This window comes from Pholis gunnellus, assembly GCF_910591455.1.
Source record: "Pholis gunnellus genome assembly, chromosome: 15".
NCBI lineage: Eukaryota > Metazoa > Chordata > Actinopteri > Perciformes > Pholidae > Pholis > Pholis gunnellus.
Window position 1 is genome coordinate 22,068,656 of NC_136542.1, and position 24,370 is coordinate 22,093,025.

The 24,370-nt window shown below is 41.6% G+C and overlaps 1 protein-coding gene across 2 annotated transcripts in view; it reads left to right on the forward strand.

Annotated features, from left to right (window-relative positions):
• The window catches only part of babam2 (BRISC and BRCA1 A complex member 2), an 88,018-nt gene that overhangs the window by 18,558 nt on the left and 45,090 nt on the right, over positions 1 to 24,370 (forward strand). For both annotated transcript variants that reach the window (XM_079175106.1, XM_079175107.1), the window contains exons 5-6: positions 8,573 to 8,767; positions 10,879 to 10,953. In XM_079175106.1, coding sequence (XP_079031232.1) covers positions 8,573 to 8,767; positions 10,879 to 10,953 — 270 coding nt within the window. The remainder of the gene's footprint in view (positions 1 to 8,572; positions 8,768 to 10,878; positions 10,954 to 24,370) is intronic.

The window sequence follows — 24,370 nt, forward strand, 5'->3', positions numbered from 1 at the left end:
TGTTTCCACTTATCCTTCCTACAGTACTTTGCTGTGGGGAATAGGGGCAGGCTCAATGCTGGAAACTCCAGAAATGGTCTCTATTGTATTGTGTGGATTTGTTGTTGTTTTGCTCTGTTCCCTCAACTGGACAGCCATTAATTGACTGAATTTAGAGCTAAATAAATGAATTAACTATTTAATTATCATTAGTTGATTAAAATGTGTCAACATACAGACATCCTCAAACTAGAAAGGTGGACTCAGTAGAACAGATGATTTCTGCCAGGTGTGTCTACTGTATTGTGAAATTGAAGGGATACAACCCACAATTATTTACCCCCCACCACCACCCCCCGACACCAATCTAGTAAGGCGTCTTGAAACTAAATTATTCAAACTTCAAAACAAGCAGTTATGTACGCAGGCAATTGCCCTCGTAGCTGCAGCTGAATGGCGGCGATGTACACAGTCTGTGCACTGGTAGTTCCGTTAGCTGTTAGCCAAACATACCATCCAAAACAATACAAGAGGGCTGTTTTCCACCAGCTGTGTCTCTGGCCACAGAGAAGCAGCTGGGGTTCAGCGATGCACTCAGCTGTGTTGTCACTGGTGATCCCTACCAGCTGGGGGCCAGTTAAGAGTTGTGAGTGACAAATCAGTAGACTTTCTGTTATGTGTTATACTTATGCATGCCAAGGGGAATACAAAATACAGATATACTGTCTGAAAAACCCATACTTTAACTAATTTATGTTAATCTTGGTTAGCATAGAGGCTATTTTGAATGTGACCAACTCACCAGTGTACTACTGTTATTTCCCCCCCTTTGATTTAGTCAAGGCTTTTCTATTTGCAGCGGGGGCATGTCCAAAAATGTCAAGAGTATTGACTGGTTGTCTTGTAACATCTGGGATGTGGACGTTGCCAGGCTTAAAACATTGTATTAAAGTGTGATGACGTCCCATGTGTTTCTTATTGTCAACATATACCACGAAAAGACCAAAATCATTAACTGATTACTAAAGTACTAAGTACTAAAACTCATCAATAAGCCACACTGTTGTACTGGATGACATGTTCCTTAATGAGCACGGCCACTGTAGATTCTTTTTTACAATCACAAATTGTATATTAATCCGCCACTGAAAATAAGCCACAACTAACGACAAATTACTCCTGTTTGAGTAACTTTCGTTCAAAGCTGCAGCGCCAAGCTGTTTTAGGAAATGATTTAGCCTTTTTGAAATAAACTGACTGTATATTTGTGACCCGTTTTTAAAATGTTAATGTCTTCAGTAGGAGCCAATGGGTTGTGTCTTGAGGGCCATTGATAGGGTAGGGATGTTAGAAAGTGTAGTGAGAAGGACAAACGCCTTTTCATTGGATTGCCAGTCATTCGTCCTGCTCTCTTAGATGAAAATAATTGCTTACTTTTCTACTACTTTTAGAAAATTAAGACTCCTCAGAGAAGTGCCTTAGACAATGAGACATTGTTTGTAGTTTAGATATCAGGACAACTCCCACTAAGAAAATTGAGTGTAAAGCCAATCTAAGCACTATTCCGTTTAGGAAAAGGAAACATTCCCGACTTCACGTTACCCCCTGGTATTCCTGAATGCCAAGCATTGGTGAGCGCTTCCTATCTGCTGCTCCAGCTCGTCCCCTGTTACTGTTCTAACAATGGACATCAGAAGGCCCATAAAGCAGGATTATGTCAACCTGGGCATAGCGTACCAACTGTTACTCCTGCTTCCTTCCCGCTGTAGGGAATAATGCATTCCACCTTTTATTAGAGTTTATTATTGGCAGGGCTCACTGACAGCTCTGTGAATGCTTTTAGCAGACAGGCTATTGTTTGCTACCAGGTATGGCTGGTGGAAAGAAGTTTGGCGATTCTTAAACACCAGCTGATGGATAGGAGAAAACAAGAGACCTAAGTGCCAGACTAAGATGAGACAATAGTCTCAGCCCTCCTAGTGTTTGGTACTAGGCTAAAGAAGTTACTGAATCACATTCAAAGTTGTCAGAAAAGTGCTATTTCTACCAACAAGTTGTACTGTGTTGGACACAAATGGCACAGATCACAGTAAAAAAAAACACTGGGTTGAGAATGCCAAGTGTCTTAAACACATGACAAGAGCAATTTAGCATGATCTTAGACTTGGCACTCTGCAGGGGCAAAACAGGGTGTGAGCCCACACTTGAATTAAAGACTAACAGAGATTAATTTAATACTTGGGAGTTTTTTAATGCCTCACACTTTCAAGTCGACAGCGATTTATTGGATCAGGTTGCCAGCATCTATAAAAATCATATTTAAGACGTAAAAACAAATATCTTCTCTTGGCCTATATAATTATCTTGCATTTTCAGACGCCAGTCCCTCTCTCATTGGCCTACGATAAATATTGGATCAGAGATGGTACAGACGGATGGCACAAGAAGACATAATTCTGTCAACTTGGGTCTATTCAGTGTGAAGATGCCTAATTTAGGTGTACATTTTGTTCTTAAAGGAAAACACGTTTTTTGTTGAGTTCTTCCTTTATCATCAACACATTTACAATACTTCAGACTTCAGAAATCACTGTTTTGTAAAAAATGTCTATTAATTTGATGCAATAAGTTTTGTCTATATTCAAACAATACTACATGGTAAGTTGTTATTAGCAGTGCTAGTGGCGTGGTTCTAGGGCTGCCAGTCTGTTTGTCCGTCCACTACATTGGTTCAAAGTGAAAAATCTATACACCTCTTGGATGGACGGCTGTGGAATTTGCTGCAGATATTTAAGGCCCTGAAAGGTTATACTCTAATGACTGTTGTGTTCCTCTGACCTTTCCTCTAGCGCCACCAACAGGTTGAAGTTTGTGGTTGGAGTGAATTTATTTGACTATAAAATGGATTGCCTTGAAATTTGTATTCCGTACATGTTCCCCACACGAGGAATGTGGAACATAAAAAAAAAAAAAGTCCACTGAAATTTTCTACAGATATTCAAGTTCCCTTGAGGTTTGAGCGTCTTTGGTGATCCTCTTGCTTTTAATCTAGAGGTAAAAATGTTTGATTTGTCCAATATTTTGATTTATGACCATATACCCGCAAAACTAATGCCATTCCCATCAGCTGAACTAAGATGGTGAACCTGCTAAACTTTATACCTGCTAAACATCAACGTGTTACCATTGTTACTGTGAGTATGTTAGCATGCTGATGTTAGCATAAAGCTCAAAGCATCGCTGTGCCCAAGCGCAGCCTCAGACCACTAGCCCAGCTGTAGACTCTGAGGCCACATCCATCCACACTGCACACCAGGGGCGTTTCGTTTTCGTGCGATTAATTTGCACGTTGTTAGAACTGTTGTTTTTGTCTCGAGTACTTTAGCAAACAACACAAATATAACAGGAAAAAGCGACATACTTTTTGGCGGAAAAACAACGCAGATCTTTAGAGTTTTTGCACTGCGAATAAAGGCATCAACCAATCACTTTATGCAGAAAAGTAGAGTAGCACCTTATGAAACAACAGCAGGGATGCTCTGTAGTCTGAACCAAGCCAGCAAACTAAATATCTCCTTTCACCCTTGACAAGGGCAGCGCAGACTAGATCCACTCTTCCCGTTCTTACCTTTCACAATAAAACCCCTAGATATATAATTGAGTATTTTGCTTTTTTCGCATTGTTTATTTGTCACACACACGGGGTGTGAAGGCTCTAATACGTTTTTACTGCGCAGTATTTAAAAAATCAGAGACAATCCCCATGCACTCGAGCGTTTCAGCACCATTTCAGAACTATTGTCCGACCATACTAAGACACCTGAAAATGCATGTCATTGACCATTTACCTAAAATGGGCACCTGCTTACGATTGTCTACTCTGAGGTTGGTTGCTTATTTTCAGAAAATATTTTTGAGGAAGAACAGCAGCTGCTAGTATACACAACAAGGTTAGCAAGGCCTGTAATTGGTTATCCATGTTGAATTAACTACTGGCAGTCGAGGCTGATGTTTGTTTTCTTTGGTAAAAGTCCTGTGATAGGGGCGTATGACACGTAGTGACTGATACGACCCAATCAGGAACCAGATGTGGGTGTCTGTGTCACTGTTTTTTAAAAGTCTCCATTTCCAAAGGCAGAACGTAAGTAACTGAGTTTTCAAACCAAGACGGGGTCAGCAGTATTTTCATACCTCTCAGAAAACACCGGAGTAGTGTGGACGCTGGTTGAACCGTGGCAGAAGTTAGGCACCAAAACATATTAGTGTGGACGTAACCTATATCTCTTGTTCATAACTAACTGTAGATTTCTAAGTAAAGTTCTTTAAAAGTCATCAGGCCTAGTTGGCTAATTTGACTTTCTTATTTTGCAAGAAAACGTTTTAAAATATTTGGCCTTGTATAACGTGTGCATTCACTTGACTACACATTTCCTTCATTTTATTCATTTTCCTTGAAGAAAAAATTATTTGATTCTTTTTTTTTTAATTAACATTTAAAATTAATTTAATTTTAGTAAATGAATCAATAGACAGGAGAACGTGTGTGTATGTGTGTTCAAAGACGTGGTGTTCTGTAACATTCATGTCAACCAGCTGTGCTATTTCGACTGTTTTTTTGGCTACATGAATACCGCAGATGCTAAATGGTAATCCAATATATTTTTAATGTGCAGTTTTTAACATTGATATTGAATCAATAATAATAATAATAGTATCTAAAGGTAATACGATTATACGTCGCTTCCCTTACAGATATGTGCTCTTTTCAAATAAGGGAAGCATCAGTGATTTGCGAATTAGAGACGACAGGTTTTATCATAAGCCAAGTTTAGGTTTAATCATTTGACACAGGTTTAACCAGTGTGTTGTGTCAAAATAATTGGATTACAAGGTCCAGATTGATCCGAGGAGTATTGTCGAGGGCTTCGATATCTACCCCCTGTGGATAAAGCCTGGAGAAAGATGTTCCTTCCATACAGAATGATCGAGAGGGCATGTAGAAGGAATTTCTTTTCTTCTTTTCAGATTATTTCATCAAACGTTAAATCTTGACTCTCAAATAGCCTAGATTGCGACTATTGCATCTTTTGTTTTTTTTTATGCATCAAATGTGTACATTTTCCGCAGGGCTTATCCTATTCATGAAAAAAAACACATAGATTTGTTTTGGCACACACAGCCTTCAGCAGAGCGTATAAAATCAATTCAGTGAAGACTCACATGTCTGCACACACACACACACACACACACACACACACACACGTTGCAACACACGGTCATTGCTTTTTTGGCTCAGTGCTTTTCACAATCTCTGCCTCTGTGTTCGACAAATGCTTTGCTGCGGCATTTGAGTGCTACCTTGTTAACTCAGAGACAGAACATTCAGTACAAACCAGAGCAGTGTTTTTTTTACCGACGGTGGCCCGGGTCTGTCTGTCAGTCGCCGATCTTTTAAAGGCTACTTTATTGGCCGACATCAAGAGCTGGTTTATATGTTGGAAGGATAACTTTTGTGGGGAGAAATAAACTGAAAACTGGTCAGATATGACATGAATACCACTTACCGTCAGCCCACTTTAAAAATCAGCTGTTTTGCAAAGTTTTAGCCCACACTGCATGTCTTTGTCATGGAGAGGAGAATCCCCATCTGCCATCTCCCGCTCTCTAATTCTGAGATTATTGTCAGGAGTTAATTACATGCCGATATTTTCAGCATCCGCGGCCCTCATTATGTGTTTGGAGCCTCCCTGATGTCCGACCCCGCGTGACCTGATGTACGTCCCCACAGAGACTATCAGAGCCCAGTTCCACTGATTCCGATAGTTTGTAACTATCGGAATAGTTCTCTGTAACCAGAGAATACCTTTGGAGCAAATGGGGTTAACTACTGAGTGTGAGTAAACCTTCACTATACAGAGGGGTGTCTCTCCGAAACACACAGGAACATTTCTTGTTGCTGTGCTTTATCTGGTATGTGCTGTATCATTTATCCAGCAATAAAGTTGTACTGCAGCTCTTCTCACGTATATTTTAGGATAAAAGTTAAGTTTTGTTTACAGTCGTCACTGTTGAGCTTTATTTATATTGGCGCTCCGCAAAGGAGTCAATTATTACATGCACTATAAAGAAACAAAGGTTGAATATCCTGTAAACGGTAAAAATATTTACTCAAATGTAGATTTTTTTAAGACCACTTGTTTCTTCAGCATTTAAAAGCGAATTGGCCTTCTTTGTATAATCCCTTGACATGTAAATAGATCTTTTATCTGTGACAGTCATGTCATGGCGTCAATGGCGTGCACAGCTCGCGCCGGCTTCACCACGTCGAGTGTTCACTTAGCTTTCCCTCCCACTGAAACAAGTCTCAAGCCTGTTATCTTTGCCTTGGCCTACTTGCTTGAGCTTTGTAGCCCCCCCACCCCCCACTCACTCTCCTACTTCTGATCTCTCCTCCTAGCCTCTCCTCCTCCTCCTCCAGTGGAGTTTGGCTGATATTCTGTGTCACAATCCTGACACAGCACTTCCTCAGTCTCTCCTCAGTTTCAGCTCGCTCCTGCCCCGGAGCGCTGACTGCCTCTTTTGGACAATGCCCATCCTTGTTTGCGTCGACCTCTCGTTTTGGAAATCCCGGCATTGCTGGTAACCACCGGTGGATCGGGACGATGAGGTCACTGTCTCTGTTTAGACCCCAAGCCCCCACCTTCTTCTCTCCCATGGCAAGAGGGGGTGTTGCTCTAAAACAATGGAAGCTTTCTCCATCACAGGGCCAATATGGGCTGCCAGACGAAGACAGGAAGATGGGCGAACAAAAAGACAGACAGTCCGGGAGACGAGCTAATGATAGTCAAAGACGTCCCGCTTTTGACTTGACACCTTCATGTAATGGTTATTAATGCTTACAGTCTTTCCAGCGCCTACTAATCCTTCCTTCCACTCAGTGCACACTAAAATTGCTTCCTGTTCCGATTTGCTCATCATTTAGGTTGACCTGTATTTAATTGGCTCGAGTGCTACGGAAAGGCAAAGGCAGCTACGAGTTCACTTCGGCTTCGTAGTTCTGTCATCAGGCTGCAACAGTTTGAGTCTGCAAAGCGGTGTTCCACTTTCAGAATGAGTCGAGGAAGGAAGCACTTTTCACTTTTCAACCCAAAACTACTGCTAAAGAGACTCACTCCCTCTTTGTTTAATCTCAAACACTGTTGCCATCATCTCCATCCTTTCTCCAAAATGACGTGTTTCAAATGTAAAAAGGTAGCGATTGTGTAAAAAAAAATAATATATATATATTCAAAGAGGGAGCATGAATCTCTTTAAATGAACAAACCCAGTCATTTTCAAGTCCAAACAGTGTGCAGCAAACTCATTAGGCCAGTTAACGGTTTATATTTATTTTGTTGTGGTTGTTTTTTGATGTGCGTGCTGAACTCCCCCATTACAAAGCTTTCACAGCGTTCATTCCCCAAGAACTCGGCCATCCATTTGTCTTTATTAGATCTGACATGTTGCCTGCAATTTGTTTTTTCCACACGGTGATGTTCACATTAATTATATGTGTTTTATTCCTCGCGCATCAATGGCCGGGTTCCCCTTAAAGAGTGGAAAAACTTCCATGTGGTAGAACGAGCCCTGTAAAGAATCACTCCTGGTCGGTTCTGCTTACTCATATGTGACAAGTGCATATGATTGTAGTTTGTTTTTTCCTGTAAATCTGCATATTGCTTCCAGGCTTTGGTCGGTCGAGTGCTGTTGGGGTTGCTGAAGTAGAGATTGTGGGAGTGAAAGTCTGTTGACATGCAAGATACACAAAATGTTTTGAGCTTTTCTAAATTATTGCACCATGTGTGCGGTGTATATCCCCTTGCTGTAAACAACCCAATGCACCCTTTTTTAAAAATCTATATCTATATCAATCAGTATGGCCACAGAGGACAGAAAAGGATCCGTACTTTTCCACGTCAATCTAAATCTCCGTGGAAACAGGACATCCTTTAGCACAACCCTTTTCCTTCTGATCTGGTAATGGGAAGTACCGCTTGTCGGGATTAGGCTATTACTGTGACATTTCTTTTTCTTCTTCCATGGAACACTCCTTTTTTCTTCTACCATGGTCTTTCTAACTCTCCCTAGTACTCCTGTGTTCTATCTGCTATACTACTATTTATTAATTCCCAACCGTTTCTCAAACTTGTCTCAAGTGTCATTCAGAACCATAATTGGTTGTTCAAATTGAGCAGACCTTTAGAGGTTGTCATATAACCATCATGTATGTCAGTGAATTCAGATTCCATGTTTGAGTGCTGTTTACCTTTCTGTAATACGGTGGCCCTCGGTCAAGAGAGTTGGTAGTCAGCCACAATACTACGGATGTGACCTTCAACTAGTATGCTTTATCAAGATGTTGCCATTGACATTTTGAAATCTTAAAATGTTTTTGTTTTTGTCCCAAAATGAAAAACGCATATTTCTTTTCCTTTTACCTGTTATTTTTGCTTTGTTGATTTTACATTCTAACATGTCGTTCACATGTTTAAACTAACAACGGATGCCATGTCTCATGTCTGTCTTTATGCCTCCTCTCCGGTGTGTCCCTCAGCACTTGGTCCGGTGGGATGCTGGGGATCCAGAATGCTTGCTGCAGCTGGTGAAGGAGCTCCTCCAGCAGTACCACCACTACCAATGCCAGCGTCTGCGCGAAAGCTCCAGGCTGCTCTTCGAGTATGACAGTCTGCTGGAGGATCCCAACTACGGCAGCAACATGGAGATTTATGCCGGACGCAAGAACAGCTGGGTAGGCAACTGTTGAACGACTTTCTGTTGGTGACGTCGTGTGTTGGACAGGAACACTGTTCACATGGTATTCCTATCACTATGTCAGTCTTGAGTTTAGAACACACACAAGGTTTGACTTTTCCTTATTCTACTCTGCCACTATTTATTAAGTATCTTTTCATAGAATCCAGTTATTATACATAATTGCACTCAATTTTGTATGCAGTCCTCAGAAGACAATTCCTTAGGAAATAGCATGGAATAAAACTTCCTGTTTGCCTGTACAAAGGAACTAGTGTCAGACGAGTCAGAATCATGTGTTCCGGATTTTTATTTTAGCCAGTCCCAATATGCACATGATTTTTCAGATCACTGTGCCATCATGTTTTGATCTGTGTGTCTCACTCAAGACACATTCTTGAGGATAAGATTACAATAACTCATGATCATTATGAAACGCAATATTGTGCTTACACTGCGTTGTACATTGCAAGCATGTTAGTTGGTTTGGAACATCAAAGCAGACCTTTCAGTCGTTCTGAAAAGTTTCTATTATTTCAGATCGTGTGTGTTTGGACACAAACATGTTGACATAAAATGAGGCGGGAACCTAATGAAAGCGATGATAAACCAATCTGCCTAGCGCTACGTTTTTTTGCTCCATATGTCACAGCTGGACATTAAGCATATCAGGTACAACAGTGTCTCATATTTGAGAAAGTTTACAGAGGGACGTGGCCTGATAGTTTAATGTACATGGCACAAAACATATAACTGCAATATCATTTCCTGTCTCCCTTTACTCTAGCAGCTGTCCAACTAAATAGTCAAGAAATACCATAAACAAAAACACGAGGAGGGAATGTTCTCAATGAGCTGCCCATTTCAAAACCACATCGTGGTTTTTGCAAAACAGAAGATAAGAGAAAATGTTTTGTAAGTTTTGACCGATTAGGTTGTTAGTGGGGGTTTTTGGGCAGCAACCTGAAGGTGCCCTGAGAAGGTGGAAGTTTTTCTGAAGTCAATAACCACATCTTTTAGAAATGCTTATCCCAGAAAGTGATCATCACAGCACTGTGCAAGATTACTGACCACAGGCCCACGTGATGACTCACGCCCATGAAGCAGACTGACAACAACTGTGTCATCTGCAGTTTTCAGAATGTGCCTGTCCTGGTAGTGTCTTCTACAGTCGTTGATGTAGAATAGGGACCGGACGCAACCCCGTGGTGAGCCAGGACAAATTACTGCTTAGACAGAACACCATTCACTCTGACCCTTTGAGTTCTACAAGTACAGAAGTAGCTTGCAACTCTCTAGCTTCTATCTTTCTCTTGTAATATGCCAGGTTGGCATATTTTGTTGTTTTAAAAATAAGAGCTAAAGCACATTCCTAATCCCAAAACTAACCGTTAAAAAAAAACTGCTTCCAAAACTCAGGTTTTGCAAGCCATCCTCACCGTATGGTCGTCAGCTTATTGCGACCCATATTTACGTTTGTTGCTAGTCGGCGATCATGACGGGAGTAAAGGAGGAAGTCAGGTGACGTAGTATAAAGAGCGACAAAGTCCACGTAGGGTCGGGGTGCAACGATTGGTCAAACTAACAGGACTGGACTTTCACCCAGGAGACCGCTGGTGGTGTCCCGTGTGAAACTAAAAGTCCACACGGGCAGTTACTTCAAGTGACGGAACCACGTCACGTACAACGTCAAGTACAAAACCTAGTAACTTTGTCACATACATATTTAACAAACATGCTTATTTCAACCCAAAACAAGATATTTTCTTGAACCTAACCAAGTAGTTCCTTTTCACAGTAGTTCCTTTTCACAGTAGTTCCTTTTCACAACGTTAACCACGTGTTTACAACATATGTTGTTTTGGTTGTCAGTGGCAAACGCCTTATTCTTTCGTGTATATTCTTTCATGTAGGTATGAGGACGTGTTTGGTATTGTATTTGCCCTAATGAAACCAGCCCTATGGTTTCTGATAGTGATTATATCTGCACACTGTACATTTTTATACATTTCGTATATGTACGCATTCTTTTTTTTTTTTTACACCAAAACGCATCTTTTTTTGTTACTGTCTGACCCGTATGTTGAAACTCTGTTCCTTGTTCACCAGACGGGAGAGTTCTCAGCCCGTTTCCTTCTCAAGCTACCGGGGGACTTCAGCAACATCCCCGTCTATCTCCTTAAGGTAATTAACCACCAACCCCCCTGTACCCATTGTGATTCTTGATCAATGTACACTCCTGCATCGCATTATGTCCGCACATGCAAGTTGCAGACCTGCTGCAGACTTAAAAGTCTCAAAGAAGATTTTGTCTACTTCCTTAAGATGTAAATTGACTGTTCTTCTGTTTACATTCTGCACTTCTGTGCTTTTTATTTGTTTACATGTGTACGTGTTCACATGTTTTTGGCACGCGTGCAATGGTAATAGCAGGGTTTATTTAAATGAACTGCACAGCAACTGTGCGTGTGTGTGTGTGTGCGTGCGTGCGTGCGTGCGTGCGTGCGTGCGTGCGTGCGTGCGTGCGTGCGTGCGTGCGTGCGTGCGTGCGTGCGTGCGTGTGCGTGTGTGTGTGTGTGTATGCAGACTCCGGCTGTGAGTTGACTAATCAGCAAGCCGTCACTCTCGATCTGCTCTGAGCTGCGTGGTGTCTGGAGGCAGCTTAGCCCGAGCTCGCTCTCTCGCTCTCTCTCTCGCTCTCTCTTTCTCTCTCTCTCATCAGTGATTGCCTTAACCCCTCTCTCCCACTCCCTCCCATATCTCCAGTTCTCTTTTCACTCTCTGCCACCCCCCACCCCCACCCTCGTCTTGGACTGCCTGCATGCTGGAGGCCCTGGCTCTCTGGCCTTTTCCAGCCCGGCTTCGTGTTTGTGGAGGGAAATGATGGTAAACATAAGGGGAACGGCAACCGTCGTCAGCCTCACATCAGCCTCCAGTGTCCCCATGTTTCTCAAAAAACTTTGTCTCACTCTCTGCAGCCTTTGAGTGGACTCATCCAGCGTCTAAGTTTTATTTCACAGCCGCATTGCTGGTCGTGATAGAATTTTTATTTATTTAAAAAAAAATATGTACCTGTGGGTCTCGAGGCAGGAACGGTTCTACCCTCAGCCCCGAGGGGAACTCCATTGTGACATTTCTTTCCAAACAAGCATGCTGTCACTTACTGGCGGTTTCTATGGAAAGGCTTTCAAAGTGGAGGCAGACACGCTGACACCGTTAACCAGTGGGCGGTGGTAGCCATTGACACAATGTTGTCAAAGAAGAACTCCCTGTAATATTTAGTGATTTCATTAGAGACGAAGTCTCGGATAAGGATGTACATTTCTGTCACCCTAATCACATCATGTGTTCTTTGCCTCACACACACACACACTCGCAGTATTGTGCTGCATCTGGCAGCTTGGGTATACATAGTATCACCATGGGAGCACTGGAAGACTGAGAAAGAGTATCGACTCGCAGAGAGGAAAGTAATGAACATCAGCCCACACCTTGTCCTCCTACGCATTACAGAGGAACGGGATTAGGCAGCGTATAGGCTGGACTCTTAAGAACACAAATGCGCTGCACGCCAAACCGATGACCTGAATTTTCAGATTGACGGTCGTTGTGCAATTACTTCTGTCAGTGAGGACGCCTGTCTGAAGTCGATTCTTCTTGTGCATTGCACGTTTCTGCACAGGAAGTAATTCCATACTGTTGAAGTGCAATTACTCCACTCCTACAGTACTTCCTGACTGAGCAGACATATATATATTGTGGCATCACAAGGGGCCAGGCGGTAGATGGATGCTACATTCCCTTTAATGATCAGCAGCCACATCACAAAATGGCCAATGAGGCACGAACTACAGCTCCCAGAAGGCCTCACCACTCACACAGGTGTGGGTGTTTAAGTCACCTAATTAAGACAGGAGGAGAGGAGAGCACACAGCTGGAGGGAGCCCGGAGAACTAAACTGGACTGGAGAACTGCGTAGAGTAAAGTTCCGAACCAGACAGAGGAAAAAGCCGAGGACACTCTGAGTTGAGTTTTTTTGTCTAATACTGTTCTGCTTAACGAACCATTTTTCGTTAATTGACGCTTTTTGTTTGTTTTGGACTTTTTTTTTATAAAGAGACGTACCTGAGTTGCCGAGCAAAATAAGAATAAAACGTGACCTTTTTCTGAGAACATTTGATTTTTGCCTGTTTTCGTTAATTAACTTTCACCACCCCACCTAGCCTGCCCTAGTGACTTCTCACGATGTTGCAATATACATATGCATATATAGATTGCAGATTGTGGCTGATGAAAACAGCAGTGCACATCTGCACAATTCCACTTAAACAGCACCATTTACTTAGTAGACTTGGCTGTTTTTAAGTTGAGTTATTTCATCTGCTGTGCAAAAGAGCGCCAACACACATAGAGAAACACAGTCGTCGTCTGGCGAAGAAAGTTTAACCTGGCTCAACTTTTTTCCATAAGGCACTGCAGGGCTCCAAATATTTCTGTGTAAAGCATTGGTGGTTTGTAACTTTTAAAATGACATTAACCCAAAACACCAGTTGGTGTATTCGTCCTTCTTTCTCGGGCACTTCCGTCACGGCCAGATCTGACTGTTTGGAAGGCTCTTTTCCTGGATTGTAGGCGTAACCAGGAAGTGGAGAGCCAGCCAGTATATTTTGGGCTTCAATAAATCCCACACCAAACATTTTCACCCCCGAGTTTTACAATAAATAAAATCGCTGAACATATTTAAACAGTTTATTATATTTTGAATGACATTTTATTGTTAGTAATGGGCTCAAAGCTCAAAGTTTACTTGCACTACCATGTAATATGCAGGTGGTGTTTTGGGCCCTGCATTGCAATGTAATCTGGCAAGGTGCTGTGTTGGCCAGATATCAAAAAATGAATGTTCTTGGTAGATGATTTGAATGCAGATTTCTATTGTAAGATGAAGATAGAAAGATAAAGTCATGGTGACAGTGTCCTCTCTCATAGTATTATGAATGTCTTATAATGTGTAATTATTATGTGCAGTGCTTTGAGGTCTGATCAGCGCTCAGAGATTGATCTCGGACGAGAGATGTTTTACTTAAATTGAACTACCTCCATCATACTTCATCATCTCCCCGCTTGCAGTCCCCTTTGCATTATTTTAACACATGGCTGTTTACGGTCTGAACGCCCACTAAGTCCTCAAAATGAGCTATGTCCTGTTCAATTGCAGGTTCGTCTTTGAAAAAATCACACACAATTTTAAAAAGGGATTCTTTTCAGATGGAATACAAGCCATCAGCCAGGTACTGTAGGTAGAGGTCAGACTGTTGACCCTGATTTGAATCAACCTCCTCATCAAATCCGTGGATGTCCTTGCTTGAGGAGGGGAGGGTTGGCACTGAAGCGGAAATCTGTTCAGACACGGGCTACTCTGCACTGTTGGTGGAATGCCGAGATGTTGCTGGTGGGCGCAGAGCTGTGGAGGACGACTGTTACCTGGAGCGAGGCATCCGTGTGGTCTGAGCTCACCACAGTGGACATGTTTACCTTCCTGCATGCACTGCCCAGCCTCGGGGAGGGGGGAGGAATTCAAGTTTATTATTTTGTATTATTATTTTAAAGGGGGCAGCCCGTTATAGTCAAAATGGAAGAGTGGGAAGGGCACTGAAAGTGGAAGGACAGTGAACAGATGGATGTTGGCAGTTTTCTCCCTCTTTAAAGGGCGTGCGGTGCTCTCGGGCACCGCTTTAGTGTCTCATCCTTTGATTGTACCTTGACCTCTGGGCTGTCACCCGTTTGAAGTGGCTTTCACTCTTATCTTCTCATTCAGCATTGGCCTTTGACCTACCGCTGTATAGGATATTTCTTCCTTTCGCTGAGGTCTTTTCAACCCGGTTGGTTGCAGTACAGTGCGTGTCGTTTGGTATGGTCTACTTAACACATCCATTCTGGATGGGTATAAGAGATGAAGGAAACGTATACGATCTTCTAGATGTGTTATGGCAGAAAATGTACTACACGCCCCTAATTCTACCTATAGCTGGGCAATAAACCTATCTTATTGATTAATTCAAATTCACGGTTTTATTTTCACTTGATGAAGCGGGCGCAGTCTCCGTGATGTCACCCATTGATTTGTGGACTGCCATTTGGAAGCCTTGAGGTTCTGCATTTTGGACATTGCCATCTTGTTTTTTTTTACAACCAGAAGTGACACGAGAAGGTGGAGGGCGACTGTGGCTCAGTGGTAGAGCATGGTTCGTCCTTCAATCAGAGGATCGGTGGTTCGATCCCCGGCTCCACTAGTCATGTCCATGTGTCCTTGGGCAAGAAATTTGCGCTTTTCAATACGAATGCTGAATAAGACATTTATATAATGAACATTCATGAACTGAAAACACATTGTGAAAGGATTAAAGTTCTAAGACGAAAACATGGACAAGTTCCAGACCGGACAACGCTGTGGACTTCTTTTTGCAACAAGAGGAGCCGCCCCCTGATGTCCATTATCGAGAATGCAAGTTAAGGCATTTCTGCATTTGTTTCACTTTTCAAAACCGGAGTTTGCAGCCTTCTTTAGATACAGGTAAAAAATATACATGGCAGCATGCGCTGATAAAAAATGAGGAGTTGGTTCCCAAAAACGGTAACGACTTGTTAGCAACCGCGAGCAAATATAAATGCTGGTGCCTGAAGACTAGCCTGCTGGTTCCCGGTCAGCTTGAACAGCATTAGAGAGAGTTGTGTATTAGAAGAGGACGGAGTGTCGGATGTGATTGGAAACGCATTTGACATGTTAAAGCACATTCGCTGTCATGTGGCTAGGATTTGCCTCTCCATCGTCATGGGGCATTAACATGTGTTTAATCTTATTTAAAAAGGGTTACAATACATTTTTCTCGAGAGGCATTTTTTAAATTTATTTTTTATTGTAGTTTGTTAAAACTCCTTTTTTTTAATCGATTAAAATTGTTAATCTGAGATTTTATTTTTGTGCCATATCGCCCAGCTCAAAACATTTCTCATCCTGTCTGTCCGTTCGTCCGTCCGTCCTCGCTCAGCAGCATATGTGCAGCGGCGGCTTGGCTCTAAATGTCCCCACTGATCAGCACAGAGTGACGCCACCTTCGTGACTGAGCCCTCTGCTCTCGCTTCACTTGAGCTTTGTTTCCCCTACAAGCACTGGCCCATGTCACCAGCTCCAAACAGAGTTGTGTGTGTGTGTGTGTGTGTGTGTGTGTGTGTGTGTGTGTGTGTGTGTGTGTGTGTGTGTGTGTGTGTGTGTGTGTGTGTGTGTGTGTGTGTGTCTGTGTGTGTGTGTGTGTGTGTGTGTGTGTGTGTGTGTGTGTGTGTGTGTGTGTCTGTGTGTGTGTGTGTGTGTGTGTGTGTGTGTGTGCGCGCAGCTGTCATTGATCTAATAGGATGTTTCAGGTGACCCGTCTTGTGAACTAACTAATATCTGCTATATTCTGTAGCTCTGTGTGAGATAATCATACATCGAACTCTTTCCCTTGAGCTTAAAGACTCCCAAATAGTAGATTCAAAACCTGACAAATGAACAGAAATGTATGAGCTGCAAGCTGAACATCTATTTAACTAAATAAATGACACAACAATAGAAACAAATCTTCTTTGATTGTCAGTGTAAATCCGTATAAACCCCACATTGTTGACAGCCACTGATGTGTCTGTTAAAGCAAAAAGCACGTTTTCTGATTGCCGATGGGTCTGATTGCTGTTTGTTTGTTTTTGAACTCTAAGCTCTTGCATTCTGTGTGCTTTATTGGATGGTGATGCTCCGGGTTAGTTCGCAGTATTTCCAGCACACATTTTCAGCACAGTTAAAGGAATAGCTCGACATTTTGGGACATGCGCTTATTCACTTTCTTGTGGGGGAGTTGGATGGAAAGATCGACCCATCTTCCAAATGTGTCTTAGATCAAACGTTTGAGATAGAAGATGTTAATTAGTCAAGCTGGCTGTTTCCAGTCTTTGTGCTAAGCTAAGCTAACCGGCTGCTGGATGTAGCCTTTTGTTTACTATACATGACAGTGGCATCGGACTCTCCACCAAAAAGCAAATAAGCCTATTTTCCAAAATATCTAACCAGTAACTCCCCCAGGTCAATTTAGCTTGAGCCCTGGGCATTCATGTATTCTGGTTTTGTCGTTGCAAGCTGTGCATGCTTCAACAAGAGCACTTACATCTAATTATTTTTACTCTAATTATTTTTGGTCGTGCGTCCTCCCCCCCCTCCCCCCTCTGCACGCACACACACACACACACACACTTTAACCTTCAGAGCTCCACATGCAGCGACTGGCAGGGGTGGGTCAGGGTGAAGCGGAGCCTCTGGCTCTTGTTCCGTCTTTTCGTTTGTGGCGCCGGCATCATTTCTGTGCTTCCTTTTCATTTCCCGTCTTGTTTTTTTATTATGCTTTCATCCAAATATTAAAACTTGAATTCACCTTAAGCAAATATTGCATCCCCAAACCTTTTTGTTGGGGGGTGATGAATGATACATTTCTCATCAAAACTCAAAACTCAAATTAACATTTACAAAAATCACTTCCATTTTTTTCTGTCTTTGCAAGTTAATATCGTGATTATAATTAAATATTGTTAAGTAGTGGAGGCCTTGTGGGTCCTACATTTTCTCATTTCAATAATAATTCCTCCTACTATTTAATGAGCTACAGATCAGCTTCGTTAAACGCATCACAGAGGGGGAGAAAGAATCCAAATGTCCTTCTAATGATCCTCTTAAAATATGCTCCTGACACTCCGAGGGGCACCGTCCTCCACCTCAGCAGGGTGAGAGCGCACAGCGCTGCGGAGATGCAAACAATTAAAGTAATGTAAGAAATACAATTCAATAATGCTAATAGTAAAATCAACAACACAGAAAAATACACAGTTCCCTGACGCCACTAGAGCTGGGCATTGGAGGAGAACGTGTTATTGAAATTGATCTGACCAATAATACCGTTGCAATTTACATTGCAATTATTTCCTATGAATGTTGCTGCTGTCCTGTATTCATGTTCTATTGTTTTACTTAACAAAACAAGTTTATCTCCCCAAGCGTTAATACAAAATGATCTTGTTTCTGCAAGGATTTAATCAGAGGAAATAATAGTGCAGTTGCTTGTTGTTGAAGTTCTCCCATGCTTCTTCTTTTTACAAACCAATGATTCAAAGAAATGTCAACTTCTGCGCACACTTGCGTTTCCAATATTAAAAAAAAATCCCGTTACCTCATGTATTAGGAGATTGAACACAATAGTTGAAATCAATAACTAGTTTACCTATTCAAGACAATATAAGGTTATGCAGATAAGGCCTGCTGTGTGTTGGGATCGCGATGGTTTATCATTTTTCAAAAAGTGGATCTCCAGAAGAGACAGTTTGGTGAAAACAGCTGTAGACGGCTCTGCTAATGTTAGCTATATAATACCAATTCATGGTTCAGCCCTAACAGCACCCATGTTGTTTACATTGCTAAGTTGCTCAAGGGCATGCAGCACTACGGAGTTAAAAATATAATTTGGATGATTAAGCTGCCACCTCTTTACACTCTGGGTTTTCTCAGCATAATTCCAGTTTGTACACCCCGCCAATAAAAAAAAGAAGAAAAAACATCCCCAGCACCTCCTGTTCAAGTGTCTTTTACTGGTTTACTGTTAAATGGGTTATGAAGGGATCAAACATAAAGGGTCACTTATAGCATAAGTCAGCATGATTACTTCAGGGGCTGATTAAGTAGTTGGTATTTATTCTAATCAATAGATTGTACCATCCCACTCTTTAACTCTGTGTATTTCTTTATTGGACGATTTTAAAATAGATTGAGAATGTTAACAGCAGTCAGTCATGACCAAGTAGTGAACTGATTTTCAGATTACTGATGCTCAGATTCTGGTCCTATTCTACTCAGATGTGTTTTCATTCTACAGGACTGTCTCAGAAAATTAGAATATTGTGATAATCACCATACGTGTGATTTAGTTTACTGAACCAAGCTGAGTGTTTTTCAAGGCTCAGGAAACCCTTGCAGGTGTTTCGAGTTAATTAGACGATTCAAGTGATGTTGAATACCCTACTAGTATACTTTTTCATGATATTCTAATATTTAGAGATAGGATATTTGAGTTTTCTTAAGCTGTAAGCCATAATCAGCAATATTAAAAGAATAAAAGGCTTGCAATATTTCAGTTGATTTGTAATGAATCCAGAATGCATGACATTTTTGTTTTTTTAATTGCATTACAGAAAATAAAGAACTTTATCACAATATTCTAATTTTCTGAGACAGTCCTGTATACAGATCTGGTCTGGTTCTACAAGGTTACAAGGTTATTTTATTGTCACTGTACAACAGGGTTGCACAACGAAATGCAGATTGTAGTACCATCTTGCTACATGAGAAAAATACAAAAACTATATTATATATGGAGGGTGGAGGAGGCACCGGATCAGATGAACCAGTCCTATTCTTCTCCCCAAATCTGGAATCATTCTCCCCAGATCTGATTCTACCTAGATCTGGTCTGGTTCTACACAGATCTGGTGTTATTTTATCCAGATGTGGTCTCATTCTCCCCAGATCTGGTCAAAACAGTTCCAAAACCTGTTTACAGCAGTTGTGGTTACCTTACCTTTCCGGTTGCCACATAATTGTCCCTCCTTTCTCAACCGCTCTTGAGCTTTTTGTTGTTGCGGTTTTCTGTCCAAATTACGTGCTCCACTTGCGAGGCAGTTGAGCTTTTGGAGAAGTCGTGGCTGAAGACATCCCGCTGCGTCACATGAGGAGTCTTTCACAACTCTCCACGCAGACCTGGAAAACCATACACTGTCACTATACACACGCACATACATACATGCACCAACACACCACAGTGCCCATCATTACAGATCCATTAAGGCTACCTAATATGGACATTTACAGCTGGCTACACTGTCCGTTTGTGTCTTTTGCCGTGTCATGACCAGAGTAGGGAGCTCAATGGTGCTTGTGTCTGCTGTGCACTTGACTGCCTCATGGCTTCACATCAGGTTAAAAGAGCTGTTGTCACCCGGAGTGAGTGAGTGAGTGAGTGAGTGAGTGAGTGAGTGAATTAAGTAGAATGAGCTGTTACTGGATTATGCAGTCTGAAAAGGCTGTAGTGTTGTCAATTGTGGAGAAACATGACGGAAGGAAAAACAAAACAAAAAAATGACCTAATGGTGTCCATCCGTCACCTTTTTGTCTTTCTATTCTCGGCCTGTCTGCTACTTTGAGAGAGAGAGAGCTCGGGCCTGTGCGTGACTGTTGAGCATTTGGTGCCAAAGCAAGTGGTTGTAATTTGTGGCCTTGCCGTGCCCTTGCACGGTAAACACTGACTAAGAGCTCAGGAATCTTAAGAGCTATAAAATAATTGCAGGTTACTCCCATATTGCCTAGAGTGTTCTGCTTGTTGCCTCAGCCCTGCCTCTCCTGTCTCATCTCTTTCTTTTTGCACAGCCTCTACTGGTGCTATGCAAAAAAGTAGTCCTTCTCCTGCAGCATCTGTGCAGGTACTGTGTAGTAGCTACCTAATGACACAAAGAAGACTTAGTCCCTGAGCTGTCATTAAAGTTTAGCAAATGTTCAGCTGTTTTCCAGGTAAAAACAAAAAGTTGGGGGTTTTTTTCTGTGCAAAAGTTAAACTCAACATTATATGATAAATTGTAGTAATTGAAAATGTATGGAAATGGGTAGAACTTTTTTTTTATTTGAATACAAAACAATTAATCCACATAAATGTATTTTTAAATGAATATTATACAGTAAAAGTTATCAGTATTGCTTGAACAGATTTAATCAGGGGTTACTGCCATCTGACATGTGGTGGGGTGTAAAGCCAAGACCACTTTTGTCAGAGCCTGTATGCTCTCTGCACTGTCATAGGAGGCTCTTTGAAATGTGCATACCATATGTTTTAATAGCTCAATTAAAATCTACATTTTCTACTTCTTGCACTGAAAATACAAAGCCAATCTGCAGCTATATGTTTCAAATAAATCCAGGGAAAAAGCCAAGCATATCAGGATGCATTTTGTTTTCATGGTGCCTTTTTGAAAGTCCTGTTGCTGAGTGATGGCCTATCTGTACAGCATTGAGACATGGCATTTAGTAGGGAAGCAAGTTGCCCAAAAGACATCGTCAAGTAATTGCCAGTTTGGGCTTCACTAATGCAGTGTACCACTGAAATCTGAAAAGGCCAGCCAATGCTTCCACGCAGATAAACAATTATGTGGCTTTTAAATGGTGGATGTACTATGGCTTGGTATGCTCTTGAAGATGACTTTAAATGTCAGGCGTAACAGCTCTGAAACAGAAGTAGGAAGTGAGGGAGGGTTCAAATATCAATAAAATATTTCTTATTCTCAAGATATTATTTAATCTTTGCGTCTTTATGGACTAACTGTAGCAATATTGCAATTACTGACCGTGTCATTAGCTGATTTTTTCAATTACTTGCATCCAATCACCGTTACCAAATGATACCATACATGGGTATTGTCTGACGGCAGGAAATGCACAACCCTCTACTGAGTTTGCTGGCACAGCAAACGGAAAAGTGTCTGTTGCAAGAGTTCTGGATGCAGTTGCAAAAGAGAGGGGTCAGTGGGTCAGTGGGTTGTGGGTTATTATCTAACGTAAGTAAATCCTTTTGTTGAGATCAGCGTGAAAAGACCAGGGTCCTTTCTGGTTTAGGCTACTAAAAAGATCTGTGTAGACACACTCAAATGCTCATTAGTACAATTATTGTCTGTAATGTTTATCTATATTAATGTTTAAGTCAGTATTTTGTCAAATAATTTAATACAAATAAATAAAAAAGGAGGAATATAGTATTCATCCATTGGGAAATCATTGTTCAAGATTTTTATGAAAATAAAGCGCTGTGTTTGATAGGGCAATAGCCTATCAATATATTTACATTCTTTAATTACCTCTCTATATAGTCGTTTTTATTTTAAGTGGACGCCATTCCCGTGTGGGATTCAAAAGTCCTTCACGTGCACAAGGGATTCACAGGAAACGATGCATGCATGTTATCTAGCGGTCCCTTGATATCAGCCTCACTAGCCAGGTTTCCCTCCAAATGTATCGCAAATTATATCCGAGTTGCGAGAAAATCAGCAAGATAAAATGCAACTGAATGCACCTTTCCATCCAATAACATTAAGCGATTAATAGGAATTGTTTCATCTCTTGACTCTCCTACAGCTGTATCAGAGCTTTATAAATGATAATCCAAACTGAGCATTTCTTACTGATAATAGTGAAAAACCCACGAGGAGTGGCTTTTACTGTGAAGCAGGAACAGGAAATGCAAAGTATTTGTTGCAGAGGTTCGAACCGACTGTGAATCAGATACACCAGTTTTCCTTGTGTTGTATTTCTGATCTGATATCACCACTAACCAGAGGTGTCGTCAAATCAACCAGGACTTTAGGATCTTAAGTATTACAGCATTGAAGTATCATGAATATAATGTGGTGGTTGTGGCTTTTTGTTTGTGTAAAGAGGACAGATTGAATGACCACATGATCACATTTTCATAACACATCTTGTGTCATTAGGAAAGTACATCATTTCAGCATTTTAACAATTGAGACTTTGCTAAGTCCCGTCCCTCAAACACAGATTTGCCAATCATAGAATAGCATCGGCCAGCTCTGACCAGGGTCCGACAACTATGTGGCTCTGCTCCACAGCCTCCACGCATTGTTTCAGATTTGTTTTCATTGTCAGACTGGTTTAGTGGATTTGGAGCTTGTCATGGTTAAACGTGTAATAGTGATACTAGTTACCTGGAGAGGTAAAACATTTCTACGTGAAAACATTAGCAGAGTATGTTAGCACATCATTAACTAACGTTAGCACGTCTATGCTATGCTAGCTACAGAAGGTATACTGAACATCTGCACATGCTGCTTTTGCTTTTTAATGACTGTAACAGTGTGTAAACACCTACCTAGCTTCACAGGAACAGTGTTCTTTCATTTCATTGTCTTCTGTCTGGATCTCCAGGTGATGAGGTGGTTCACTTTCACACTGTGATCTGTAGCTTTAGCTTCTGTCTTTATCTTTATCTTTTTAACCTGTTTTCACTGCTCAATCAGTTTGACATCCTAGATACAGTATATCCTTCAAACACATATTGTTGACTCTTCTGCTTTTTTCTGAAATTACATTTGTTGTTTGTCCTAAAACTAGATAACATTTCTTCACGGAGAGCAGTTAGTGACAGTGTGGGCTCCATGGTAACTCTGACAACTTAACAGCAAGCAGCCGGGAGTCGCAAAATCTGTCCTTATAAATAAGGTCTTTGCTGAATTGTTCAGTTTTTTAAAAGTCCACCTTGAAGAACCCACAAGTTTGCTAGCCATGATTGGAAAGCAGGACGTTGAGACTGAATGTACTTGTGGTTCATTGATTGAGGTCTGTAATTGTCAGTAATTGAGCCTTCTTGTTGGCGGTCCAGACCTTTGTATCTGGTTTGTCCTCTTCACAAGCTCTATAGATATGAGAACCCTGCTGTGATTACTACCAGGTGGTTTAACATCTGGTACTCCACCACTTTCAGCTCTCTGAGAAAATGTCACACAAAGTTAAAGGGAGTCTGGATGAAGTTGCCCATGTTAACAGTAACATGCTTTCATCTCACTTATGTTCCAGACTGTCACGAAGAAAGCACATTCACAGTCATACTTTCCCTTTGGGGGCATAGCGCTGAAATCAAAGAACACCTGTGTACTAGCGTGTTAACAAATAATGTTTGGGGGTAACTGTCACAGATGCACACAGGGTTATATCATGTTTTTAATCATTAGTGCATGTGACTGGTCTCTGAGGCCTCTGTGAAAAAGCACCTGTTGTAGTGAAAGCATTTGATTCATATTGCAGCTGCATAAGGCTTTCTCTCTGACTGCAAAGATGAAAAGTTAGTTAATAAGTTGTGCAATAGCCTTCGTGTCCCTGTGTACTCTTTAAGTTTCCAGGGTCCCCACTTAGTTGCATCACCTAAAAGCAGATCCCTGTCTCATCTGATATTTATGATGTGCTAGAGGGATCTGTTGTTATTAGACAAAATTAACTCAAATTCGGTGTATTTTCCTCCTTCCGCAACCTCTCCCTTTCCGGTGGAAAGTGTTTGACTGTTATGTGTCATGTCATGTTAATATCATCTTTGTTAAAGGTTCCCTATTGAGAGCATATTTATTGCATCCACGCCGCTCTCAACATGGCAACAGCTGAGCCGACAGCGAGAAGCTGACGGTGCAAACAGCGCAAACAACGGCAACTGTGCTGACAGAGCTAACAGCGTTTTCCTGAAGGGGCGCGCTGTTATTGGCTGTAACCGCCGTATGAGGGCAGAGCAGAGCGGTGCCCATTAGCTGGCAAGTGGGGCACGCTCACGTTCACTAACATGCACTGAAAGGCACGCATGGCTGGACCCGCTATATATAAACAAAGCACAGAGAAGCTCTTATAACAACACACACATTCTCTCCTCAGGTAGACATCACTCCACTATATCGTTACATAGTCAATAGTTGTTTGATGCTATATCAATGCTCT